Source organism: Oncorhynchus masou, unplaced genomic scaffold, assembly GCF_036934945.1.
Source record: "Oncorhynchus masou masou isolate Uvic2021 unplaced genomic scaffold, UVic_Omas_1.1 unplaced_scaffold_558, whole genome shotgun sequence".
NCBI lineage: Eukaryota > Metazoa > Chordata > Actinopteri > Salmoniformes > Salmonidae > Oncorhynchus > Oncorhynchus masou.
The window spans coordinates 150,001-162,597 of record NW_027011997.1 but is presented as its reverse complement, the minus strand read 5'-3'; the positions used below and the strand labels follow the sequence as shown (position 1 = coordinate 162,597).

Below are 12,597 nucleotides of genomic sequence, written 5' to 3'. Positions count from 1 at the left end.
AATAGTGCACTACTTTAGACCTATGGGTCCTGGTGAAAAGTAGTGCTCTGAACAGGAAATAGAGGGTCATTTAGAACACAGCCTGATAATCACCCGGTCCATTGTCCAAGAACAAAGGTTTCTAGAGGCCAGCTGAATACAAATTAACTAATGCTGGTTCGGGAAGTTATGAATGTTTTTTGGTTTGTTTTAATGTTCTTGTACTTGAAACCATCCATCCACACTGTTGTAGGCTTGTACCTTGTACAGTGTTTCTCTGTTTTAAATCAACATTTAGTGATTTAATGAATTGATTAATAATGTTTTTTAAACTACATAATCCAACTAGCGCATGTTGGTTTATGACTATGAATCAATAATCACACATCATATTAAACAAGATATATGAATCACATTAATATGATTTATATATCTCATTTAATATGATTCATATACCTCGTTTAATATGATTCATACCAGCAATTACGCTCGGAGTTCGGAACGGCTTTTAACGTCAACTGTAATGACGCTGTTAAAATGTGCTCCTGGGTCGGAGTGAGGCATGTGAGACAAACAGTCGGTGTTTTAAGTATATGGTTCCCCCCCTAAACATTCTGTTTAGTTTATTCTCCTTCAGAGTCATAACCCTGATCCATTGGAATGAGTTACTTTTTGTCCGTCACATACAAACTATTCTGGAGTAATACTGAGATACGGCAATAAGGCATGGTTGGAACGTTTCTAAAGCCGTGACAACAACACTCTTAATGACTTCCTGGCTACATAAAACGGTGACATTTCATGGAGTAACACAGGGACGTACCTGGAGGGGGGGGTAATGGTGTAAAACAGGGACGTACCTAGAGGGGGGGTAATGGTGTAAAACAGGGACGTACCTAGAGGGGGGGACACAACTGGAGGGGGGGTAATGGTGTAACACAGGGACGTACCTGGAGGGGGGGGGTAATGGTGTAACACAGGGACGTACCAGGAGGGGGGGTAATGGTGTAACACAGGGAAGTACCTGGAGGGGGGGGTAATGGTGTAAAACAGGGACGTACCTAGAGGGGGGTAATGGTGTAAAACAGGGACGTACCTAGAGGGGGGTAATGGTGTAACACAGGGACGTACCTGGAGGGGGGGGTAATGGTGTAAAACAGGGACGTACCTAGAGGGGGGACACAACTGGAGGGGGGTAATGGTGTAACACAGGGACGTACCTGGGGGGGGGGTAATGGTGTAACACAGGGACGTCCTGGGAGGGGGTAATGGTGTAACACAGGGACGTACCTGGGGGGTAATGGTGTAACACAGGGACGTACCTGGGGGGGGGTAATGGTGTAACACAGGGACGTCCTGGGAGGGGGGTAATGGTGTAACACAGGGATGTACCTGGAGGGGGGTTGTAATGGTGTAACACAGGGACGTACCTGGAAGGGGGGGTTGTAATGGTGTAACACAGGGACGTACCTGGAGGGGGGGGTAATGGTGTAACACGGACGTACCTGGAGGGGGGTTGTAATGGTGTAACACAGGGAGGTACCTGGATGGGGGGGGTTAATGGTGTAACACAGGGACGTACCTGGAGGGGGGGGTAATGGTGTAACACAGGGAAGTACCTGGGGGGGGGGGGTAATGGTGTAACACAGGGACGTACCGGGAGGGGGGTAATGGTGTAACACAGGGACGTACCTGGATGGGGGGAGTAATGGTGTAAGACAGGGACGTACCTGGAGGGGGGAGTGGGTAATGGTGTAACAGAGGGACGTACCTGGAGGGGGGGGGGTAATGGTGTAACACAGGGACGTACCTGGATGGGGGGGTAATGGTGTAACACAGGGACGTACCTGGATGGGGGGGTAATGGTGTAACACAGGGACGTACCTGGAGGGGGGTAATGGTGTAACACAGGGGCATCCTGGGGGGGGGGGGTAATGGTGTAACACAGGGACGTACCCGGAGGGGGGTGGGGGTAATGGTGTAACACAGGGACATACCTGGATGGGGGGTTAATGGTGAAACACAGGGACGTACCTGGAGGGGGGGTAATGGTGTAACACAGGGAAGTACCTGGGGGGGTAATGGTGTAACACAGGGACGTACCTGGAAGGGGGGGTAATGGTGTAACACAGGGACGTACCTGGAGGGGGGGGGGGGGTAATGGTGTAACAGAGGGACGTACCGGGACGTTACACAACTCAAAAAGGATGTCAGCTCGAATTATAGCTCATGTTTATCCTTTTATACATGAGTATTTGTGTGTCACACGTCACACCACCAATCCCTTAAGGAAAGCATTGTACTGGGTTTCAGACAGACAAATACATGTACAGAATACAAACACCTTATTCCTTCAATATCACAGCTTCCTGCTTCAGGTTGAAGCTCCTCTCCACATCTCTACACTGCTTATAGAAATGTCCTCTCAAAACACTGTGTAGACAATGTTGTGTGTGTGTGTGTGTGTGGTGTGTGTGTGTGTGTGTGTGTGTGTGTGTGTGTGGGTGTGTGGGTGGGTGGGTGTGTGTGTGTGTGTGTGTGTGTGTGTGTGTGGGTGTGTGGGTGTGTGTGTGTGTGTGTGTGTGTGTGTGTGTGTGTGTGTGTGTGTGTGTGTGTGTGTGTGTGTGTGTGTGGTGTGTGTGTGTGTGTGTGTGGTGTGTGTGTGTCCTGTTTCATCCTGTGAAAACACTATAGACAGAAACACAATAACTGGTTTTCAGGATCTATGTCTCAGGAGGGAAAGGAATATCTTCTCAGAATGATGTCTTGTGTCACGACAGAGAGTCCGATAGGTTCATATGACAGGTACACCATGGTATTGGATATGAAGACAGTGGGCTTATAGCCCTACGTTACCCAGGGAAGTCACAACGGCAGGTTGAAATATCTTACCTACATCTCACAGGGACGTTTTATTTATGTCTCGCCTTCTCACTCTGGTGTATGTGAGGAAAGGACCAGGTAGAACGATTACAGGGACGTTTTATTTATGTCTCACATTCTCACTCTGGTGTATGTGAGGAAAGGACCAGGTAGAACGATTACAGGGACGTTTTATTTATGTCTCACCTTCTCACTCTGGTATATGTGAGGAAAGGACCAGGTAGAACGATTACAGGGACGTTTTATTTATGTCTCACATTCTCACTCTGGTGTATGTGAGGAAAGGACCAGGTAGAACGATTACAGGGACGTTTTATTTATGTCTCACATTCTCACTCTGGTGTATGTGAGGAAAGGACCAGGTAGAACGATTACAGGGACAGATACAGATCATCTGCAGGAACTGACCGTTCCTACATATCTAACTTCCTGTTTCTCTTCCTTTTTTTGGTTCATTCATTCCTTCTTTCCTTCCTTCCTTCGTTCCTTCATTCCTTTTTTCCCATCTGTAAATCTTCAGCTCCCTCCATCTATTCTTTGTCCAGGACTATAATGTTAGTAATCGCTGATCCTGACCATCACCTGCTTAATGTTTTCCGTATCATCCGATTAGACACACACACACACACACACACACACGCTCGCACACACACACGCTCGCACACGCGCTCACACACACACGCTCTCACACACAAATACGCACGCTCACACACACACACACACGCTCGCACACGCGCTCTCACACACAAATATGCACGCTCACACACACACACACACACACACACACACACACAGAACACCTCCATCACCTTAAACAACGTAGAACAGACAGCATATGACATAAATCAACTTCAACACCATGTTATCCTGTTGTCCGTACTCCATTACAAGGAGGGAGGGATGGATGGAGTGAATGAGTGATAGAGTGAGTGAGTGAGTGATAGAGTGAGTGATAGAGTGAGTGAGAGTGAGTGAGTGATAGTGTGAGTGAGTGAGTGAGTGATAGAGTGAGTGAGTGATAGAGTGAGTGAGTGATAGAGTGAGTGAGTGAGTGAGTGAGTGAGTGAGTGATAGAGTGAGAGAGTGAGTGAGAGAGTGATAGAGTGAGTGAGTGATAGAGTGAGTGAGTGATAGAGTGAGTGAGTGATAGAGTGAGTGAGTGATAGAGTGAGTGAGTGATAGAGTGAGTGAGTGATAGAGTGATAGAGTGATAGAGTGAGTGATAGAGTGAGTGATAGAGTGAGTGAGTGAGTGATAGAGTGAGTGATAGAGTGAGTGATAGAGTGAGTGATAGAGTGAGTGGGTTATCAATGCATTGCCATCAGCATCTTGTCTCTTGTAATAATGACTCATCCACTGACACTTAAAATTACCACCAGCAATTACGCTCCGAGTTCGGAACGGCTTTTAACGTCAACTGTAATGACGCTGTTAAAATGTGCTCCTGGGTCGGTGGTGAGGCATGTGAGACAAACAGTCGGTGTTTTAAGTACATGGTTCCCCCCGTTGTGTTCTGGGCTTTTATTGGTTCAAATAGAAAAGGCAGACATTCTGTTTAGTTTCTTCTCCTTCAGAGTCATAACCCTGATCCATTGGAATGAGTTACTTTTTGTCCGTCACATACAAACTATTCTGGAGTAATACTGAGATACGGCAATAAGGCATGGTTGGAACGTTTCTAAAGCCGTGACAACAACACTCTTAATGACTTCCTGGCTACATAAAACGGTGACAACAACACTCTTAATGACTTCCTGGCTACATAAAACCGTGACAACAACACTCTTAATGACTTCCTGGCTACATAAAACCGTGACAACAACACTCTTAATGACTTCCTGGCTACATAAAGCCGTGACAACAACACTCTTAATGACTTCCTGGCGACATAAAGCCGTGACAACAACACTCTTAATGACTTCCTGGCTACATAAAACGGTGACAACAACACTCTTAATGACTTCCTGGCTACATAAAACGGTGACAACAACACTCTTAATGACTTCCTGGCTACATAAAGCCGTGACAACAATTCTCTTAATGACTTCCTGGCTACATAAAGCCGTGACAACAACACTCTTAATGACTTCCTGGCTACATAAAACGGTGACAACAACACTCTTAATGACTTCCTGGCTACATAAAGCCGTGACAACAACACTCTTAATGACTTCCTGGCTACATAAAGCCGTGACAACAACACTCTTAATGACTTCCTGGCTACATAAAACGGTGACAACAACACTCTTAATGACTTCCTGGCTACATAAAGCCGTGACAACAACACTCTTAATAACTTCCTGGCTACATAAAAGGGTGACAACAACACTTAATAACTTCCTGGCTACATAAAACGGTGACACATCTCATTTCAAAGCAAGTGTGGCCCATCTGAAAATGTGTATTAATTGTGAGTCACGCCTTCTCTTCTCTTAAATGTAATTGAAATTTTTGTCTGCAGCTCGTCCCATAATGGTTGGAGCTCCATCTTCTCCCTTCCATATTCTGTCTATTTCCCTGGATAAATAAGGCTAAATAAGGTTTTCTCAAAGCAAGTTTAGCCTTAATCTGGAAGCCTGTTCCGGAGGTCCTGAGGCAATGAGGTTCAGCTCTCAGGGATGCAAACACTAGTGGACAGTTTTCACAGGCTGTCCTGCTGAATCAGGGCCGAGAGCTTCAAGTTCCTCAGTGTCCAAATCCCTAAGGACTTAAAATAGTGTGACAGCACTTCCCCCCCCAGGAGATTGAAAAGGTTTGGCATGGGCTCTCAGATCCTCTAAAAGTTCTACAGCTGTTCCATTGAGAGCATCTTGACAGGCTGCATCACTGCTTGGTATTTAGTGGGCCCACTACCCAAATCCGCCAGAGGGCACCAATACATTCTGGTCATTCTAGATTATGCCACTCGCTACCCAGAAGCCATTCCCCTTCGGACGATGGCTTCCAAAAATATTGCAAAGGAATTAGTGCTCTTGTTCACAAGGGTAGGGGTTCCAAAGGAGATCCTTACCAACCAGGGGACACCCTTTATGTCCCGCCTTATGGCAGACCTTTGTAAACTGTGGCAGGTGAAACAGTTGAGGACATCGGTTTACCATCCTCAGACGGATGGGCTGGTTGAGAGATTCAACCGAACTGTCACACCCTGACCATAGTTTACTTTGCATATTTCTATGTTTGGGTTGGTCAGGGTGTGATCTGAGTGGGCATTCTATGTTGGATGTCTTGTTTGTCTATTTCTATGTCTGGCCTGATATGGTTCTCAAGCGACTTACAGCTGTAATCGCAGCAAAAGGTGGCGCTACAAAGTATTAACTTAAGGGGGCTGAATAATTTTGCACGCCCAATTTTTCAGTTTTTGATTTGTTAAAAAAGTTTGAAATATCCAAAAATGTCGTTCCACTTCATGATTGTGTCCCACTTGTTGTTGATTCTTCACAAAAAAATACAGTTTTATATCTTTATGTTTGAAGCCTGAAATGTGGCAAAAGGTCGCAAAGTTCAAGGGGGCCGAATACTTTCGCAAGGCACTGTATCTCCCTCCATCACTCCAGTATCCCTGTCACCTCCCCCCTATACATATCTACCTCCATCACTCCAGTATCCCTGTCTCCTTACCTCTATACATATCTACCTCCATCACTCCAGTATCCCTGTCTCCTTACCTCTATACATATCTACCTCCATCACTCCAGTATCCCTGTCACCTTACCCCTATACATATCTACCTCCATCACTCCAGTATCCCTGTCACCTTACCCTATACATATCTACCTCCATCACTCCAGTGTTCCTGCACATTGTTAAAATGGTACTGGAACTGACCCTGTATATAACTACTGACCCTGGAACTGACCCTGTATATAACTACTGACCCTGGAACTGACCCTGTATATAACTACTGACCCTGGAACTGACCCTGTATGACTACTGACCCTGGAACTGACCCTGTATATAACTACTGACCCTGGAACTGACCCTGTATATAACTACTGACCCTGTATATAACTACTGACCCTGGAACTGACCCTGTATATAACTACTGACCCTGGAACTGACCCTGTATATAACTACTGACCCTGGAACTCACCCTGTATATAACTACTGACCTTGGAACTGACCCTGTATGACTACTGACCCTGGAACTGACCCTGTATATAACTACTGACCCTGGAACTGACCCTGTATATAACTACTGACCCTGTATATAACTACTGACCCTGGAACTGACCCTGTATATAACTACTGACCCTGGAACTGACCCTGTATATAGCTACTGACCCTGGAACTGACCCTGTATATAACTACTGACCTTGGAACTGACCCTGTATATAACTACTGACCTTGGAACTGACCCTGTATATAACTACTGACCTTGGAACTGACCCTGTATGACTACTGACCCTGGAACTGACCCTGTATATAACTACTGACCCTGGAACTGATCCTGGAACTGTCCCTGTTTATAACTACTGACCCTGGATCTGACCCTGTATATAACTACTGACCCTGGAACTGACCCTGTATATAACTACTGACCCTGGAACTCACCCTGTATATAACTACTGACCTTGGAACTGACCCTGTATATAACTACTGACCTTGGAACTGACCCTGTATATAACTACTGACCTTGGAACTGACCCTGTATATAACTACTGACCCTGGATCTGATCCTGTATATAGTGTGCTTATTTACTATATTATGTTCTTCTTGTGTGTTATTGTTTACTACATTGTTATTGATTACTACGTTGTTATTGATGTCTACCTTGTTATTGATGTCTACATTGTTATTGATTACTACATTGTTATTGATTGCTACATTTGTTATTGATTACTACATTGTTATTGATTACTAAATAGATTGCAAAAATCCCTTTAGTTGGAGACTTTTATCTCCCTCACCAACTTCAAACATGTGCTATCTGAGCAGCTAACCGATCGCTGCAGCTGTACATAGTCTATTGGTAAATAACCCACCCATTTTCACCTACCTCATCCCCACACTGTTTTTATTTATTTACTTTTCTGCTCTTTTGCACACCAGTATCTCTACCTGTACATGACCATCTGATCATTTATCACTCCAGTGCTAATCTGCAAAATTGTAATTATTCGCCTACCTCATCATGCCTTTTGCACACAATGTATATAGACTCCCCTTTTTTTCTACTGTGTTATTGACTTGTTAATTGTTTACTCCATGTGTAACTCTGTGTTGTCTGTTCACACTGCTAAGCTTTATCTTGGCCAGGTCGCAGTTGCAAATGAGAACTTGTTCTCAACTAGCCTACCTGGTTAAATAAAGGTGAAATAAAAAAATAAAAAAAAATAAAAATACTACATTGTTATTTGATGTCTACATTGTTATTGATTACTACCTTGTTATTGTTTATTACATTGTTGGGGTTAGAGCTGCAAGAAAGGCATTTCACTGTACTTGTGCATGTGACATTAAACCTTGAAACTTGACATTGTCAGCTACCTCAGAGGTCTCAGGTTCTCTGGCTGGTTCCTTCAACCCAACCCAGTCTGACAGCTCAACGGAAGAGGGCACGAAAACACGCACACATCCTGTCCCGTTGACACACGCACATCCTGTCCCCTAGACACATCTCAAACAGACTGTGGGTATTGTTGTCTCCTTCTACCCTGTCACAGTCGGTAATCGCCAGGTGACATGTTCCTAGACGTCAGTATGATTCCCGTACCGGCGTCAGACAGCCAGCAACCTCAGTAGACTAGCCGATGTTTCAGCACTAAAACGCTGTTGTTTTTTTGAAATGTACCATATCACCCAAAACAATATTTGGGGGTCTATCCATTATGCTATATCAGTTTTGTATGAAATCTACCATACCATCAACATCCATGTCTATCTACTAACTGTTGAGAGCAGGCAGGTGCAGAGTTGCGATTCGGGGTTCATTGAAAAAACAAAATGGCTGACGTCACCATCTGTAAGGCACTGTGGGAGTGGTTCTGCCAGAGCATTCCCTGAACCATATGACCTCTCCATTTACCTCCATGGACTGGATCCTGCTACGGACAACACAGGGGCGTACGGGGACAGGAGAGATGGAGGCGACAAGCCAGGTTAGGTGTTTGCAGAGACTATAGTTTGGTGACGAAGTAAGAAAAGAGAACAAAAGACAAGTAAAATCAATCGAAGGATACAAACATCAATTTATGAGTAGATGCACTGTTTCAGCTGGGGGGGGGTTTCAGATTTTTTTGTCTCCTATTCTGTTTTGAAAACAATATTATGTCCACTTTCAGTGGAAGTGGAATCTCTTGGTAATTCTCTCCCATGTACAGTGGACAATCCACAAACACTGATGTCGTCATCCAGCTCCTTCCTACACATTACCCATCATGGCAATGGGCCACAGATGCAAAGCCTCATGGGTATTGTGGTTTATTTATGTCCTGCAGGCAATCAATTCGTAGTCATTTCATTAGTCCACGCTCTGACCAAGGGTGAAATCAAACCACAGGGGACTTGTCTGTCTACAAATGGGTTACTTAGTGGACTAATGTGTATCAACTGAACTCCCCTAGGAGAAAATTAAAGACCACTAGCCTGCTACTGCAACGTGGCAGGCGTGGGAAAGACACCTGAGCGGAGGCCCCACTTCCGTTTTAGGAAGTTAGGTTGAAAATACTGTATCCCTGAAATCCAGAAACATCTGCTTACTTCTACTGCAGACATTGTGTTCAGTTTGTTTTGTCAACTTCAGCTCCTCCTCCATACGTAGGCTACTGACCCATTTTTCCCCATTCTAGAACACTGTAGCTTACAGTTATTATTGGTTGGTTGGTTGAGACCGTGGCAGTGAGGGCCTACCTGTTGTAGAGGAGGATATCAGGAACCCAGATCTGATTGGAGGGGAAACGAAGGTTCTGAACACCTGGGAAGTTCTCTGGGTTCCAGGAGAGGTAAGTATCTGTCCAGTGCTAGAAGGGAGAGGAGGGGAGGGGAGGGGAGGGAGGGGAGGGGAGGGGAGGGGAGGGGAGGGGAGGGGAGGGGAGGGGAGGGGAGGGGAGGGGAGAGGCAGAAAGAAAGAAAGAAAGAATGGAGAAGAGAAAGAGATGAGAGATCAGAGTTTTTACATTGACAATTCACAAATACACTGATCCATTCACAGGCCTTCTGTACTGTATGTAAAACACATTAGGCCACTTGACAGTTCTGTAATTAGCTTCAAAACACGTTCAATCAAACATGAATAATCAAATAGAACAGCCATCCTTGCTCCCAATAAGTGGTCCCTATGTCTGTGCCCTTGGCCAGCAGTGGCAGGAGGTTGGGTCATGTTTTGGGCTGTGACTCAACCTTCTAATCCATCTATTAGGCCACGAGAGTCACGCGAACTCCACCGTATAGAAGCACATAAAAGTACTTCCAAAAGAGACGGTGTGCATTTCACATCCTTTCCTTTACATGACTGAACTGAATGATGTGTAACGCGCTGTGAGAGTGTCTGTGTGTCCTCAGATGTTTTTTGCCATAGGTGTGTTCCCTAACGCACAGAGGGAGTCCATCTACTGATGTGGCTACTGAAATTCTTTGCCGGTACATTGGACACACACACACAAACGTTAACATTGGTGTGTGCTTGCCTGCGTGCACGCACACTTATTTTGTGTGTGTGTGTGTGTGTTGGTGTGTGTGTGTTTATACGAGTATGTGTACACTTCATGGCATGCCAACATCATGTCACCTCCTCTAGACTTCCCTGACAAACAGTGTTATTTATGTAGCTAATCTCTCCACTAGTCGTCTTCTCTGAACAAACATGGCTTTTATAGTCCTAAAGAGGCCTGTCCTTGACTCTCTGTCTTTCATGTTCAAGCTTTGTAGTGGTGGTGAAATAGATCAAAGAGAAACATTAGGCTACATCAGGACATCTCTAAACACAGTTTATATCAAGAGAACACTAGGCTACATCAGGACATCTCTAAACACAGTTTATATCAAGAGAACACTAGGCTACATCAGGACATCTCTAAACACAGTTTATATCAAGAGAACACTAGGCTACATCAGGACATCTCTAAACATAGTTTATATCAAGAGAACACTAGGCTACATCAGGACATCTCTAAACATAGTTTATATCAAGAGAACACTAGGCTACATCAGGACATCTCTAAACATAGTTTATATCAAGAGAACACTAGGCTACATCAGGACATCTCTAAACATAGTTTATATCAAGAGAACACTAGGCTACATCAGGACATCTCTAAACATAGTTTATATCAAGAGAACACTAGGCTACATCAGGACATCTCTAAACATAGTTTATATCAAGAGAACACTAGGCTACATCAGGACATCTCTAAACATAGGCTGGATAAGGAACATAGATTAGAGGAGTAAAGTTTGTCCAACAGTCTAAATGTTTCTAATTGATGTCATTAAAGGCTAATTTCATTCCTGGAACTGTAACATTCCAGAATAGAACACTGAGAATATATTCTGGGATAGAACACTGTGAGAATATATTCTGGGATAGAACACTGAGAATATATTCTGGGATAGAACACTGTGAGAATATATTCTGGGATAGAACACTGTGAGAATATATTCTGGGATAGAACACTGTGAGAATATATTCTGGGATAGAACACTGAGAATATATTCTGGGATTAGAACACTGAGAATATATTCTGGGATTAGAACACTGAGCATATATTCTGGGATTAGAACACTGAGCATATATTCTGGGATAGAACACTGAGCATATATTCTGGGATAGAACACTGAGAATATATTCTGGGATAGAACACTGAGCATATATTCTGGGATAGAACACTGAGCATATATTCTGGGATAGAACACTGCGAGAATATATTCTGGGATAGAACACTGAGAGAATATATTCTGGGATAGAACACTGAGCATATATTCTGGGATAGAACACTGAGAATCTAGTCTAACATTGTAAATGCTGACTCCACAAAGTAAAGGTTTAAAGCAGGATGCATCATCTACTCCAGGTTGTAAAGTCTTCCTAAATTACCCCTGTTTTTTGTTAATGCAGCTCCTGACCTGAAGCGTCTGCGAAACAAATAGCTCCCCGGCCCATTAGCAGAGAAGGGACTCCTGTATTAAGGCCAACACTTGCATCATTTATTGATGAGAAAAAAACACTGTCAGCCAGTCAGAGTCTGTTCATCTTGAGTGAAACTGACAGGTCAGATTAGAACACAGGACAGTGGATTGTGGTCAGAGGAGGCTGATGAGGGGAGGACGACACATAATAATGGCTGGAAAGGAGCTAATGGAATTTATTTATTTGACCTTTATTTAACTAGGCAAGTCAGTTAATAACAAATTCTTATTTTCAGTGACTAGGAACAATGACGGCCTAACTGCCTGTTCAGTTAGTTCAGTGACTAGGAACAATGACGGCCTAACTGCCTGTTCAGTTAGTTCAGTGACTAGGAACAATGACGGCCTAACTGCCTGTTCAGTTAGTTCAGTGACTAGGAACAATGACGGCCTAACTGCCTGTTCAGTTAGTTCAGTGACTAGGAACAATGACGGCCTAACTGCCTGTTCAGTTAGTTCAGTGACTAGGAACAATGACGGCCTAACTGCCTGTTCAGTTAGTTCAGTGACTAGGAACAATGACGGCCTAACTGCCTGTTCAGTTAGTTCAGTGACTAGGAACAATGACGGCCTAACTGCCTGTTCAGTTAGTTCAGTGACTAGGAACAATG

At 44.2% G+C, this 12,597-nt stretch overlaps 1 protein-coding gene across 4 annotated transcripts in view; it reads right to left on the bottom strand.

Moving 5' to 3' along the window:
• Nucleotides 1–12,597, bottom strand: part of LOC135536110 (neuronal acetylcholine receptor subunit alpha-7-like) — an 80,741-nt gene that overhangs the window by 20,183 nt on the left and 47,961 nt on the right. For all 4 annotated transcript variants that reach the window (XM_064962499.1, XM_064962500.1, XM_064962502.1 and 1 more), the window contains one exon: nt 9,713–9,822. In XM_064962499.1, coding sequence (XP_064818571.1) covers nt 9,713–9,822 — 110 coding nt within the window. The remainder of the gene's footprint in view (nt 1–9,712; nt 9,823–12,597) is intronic.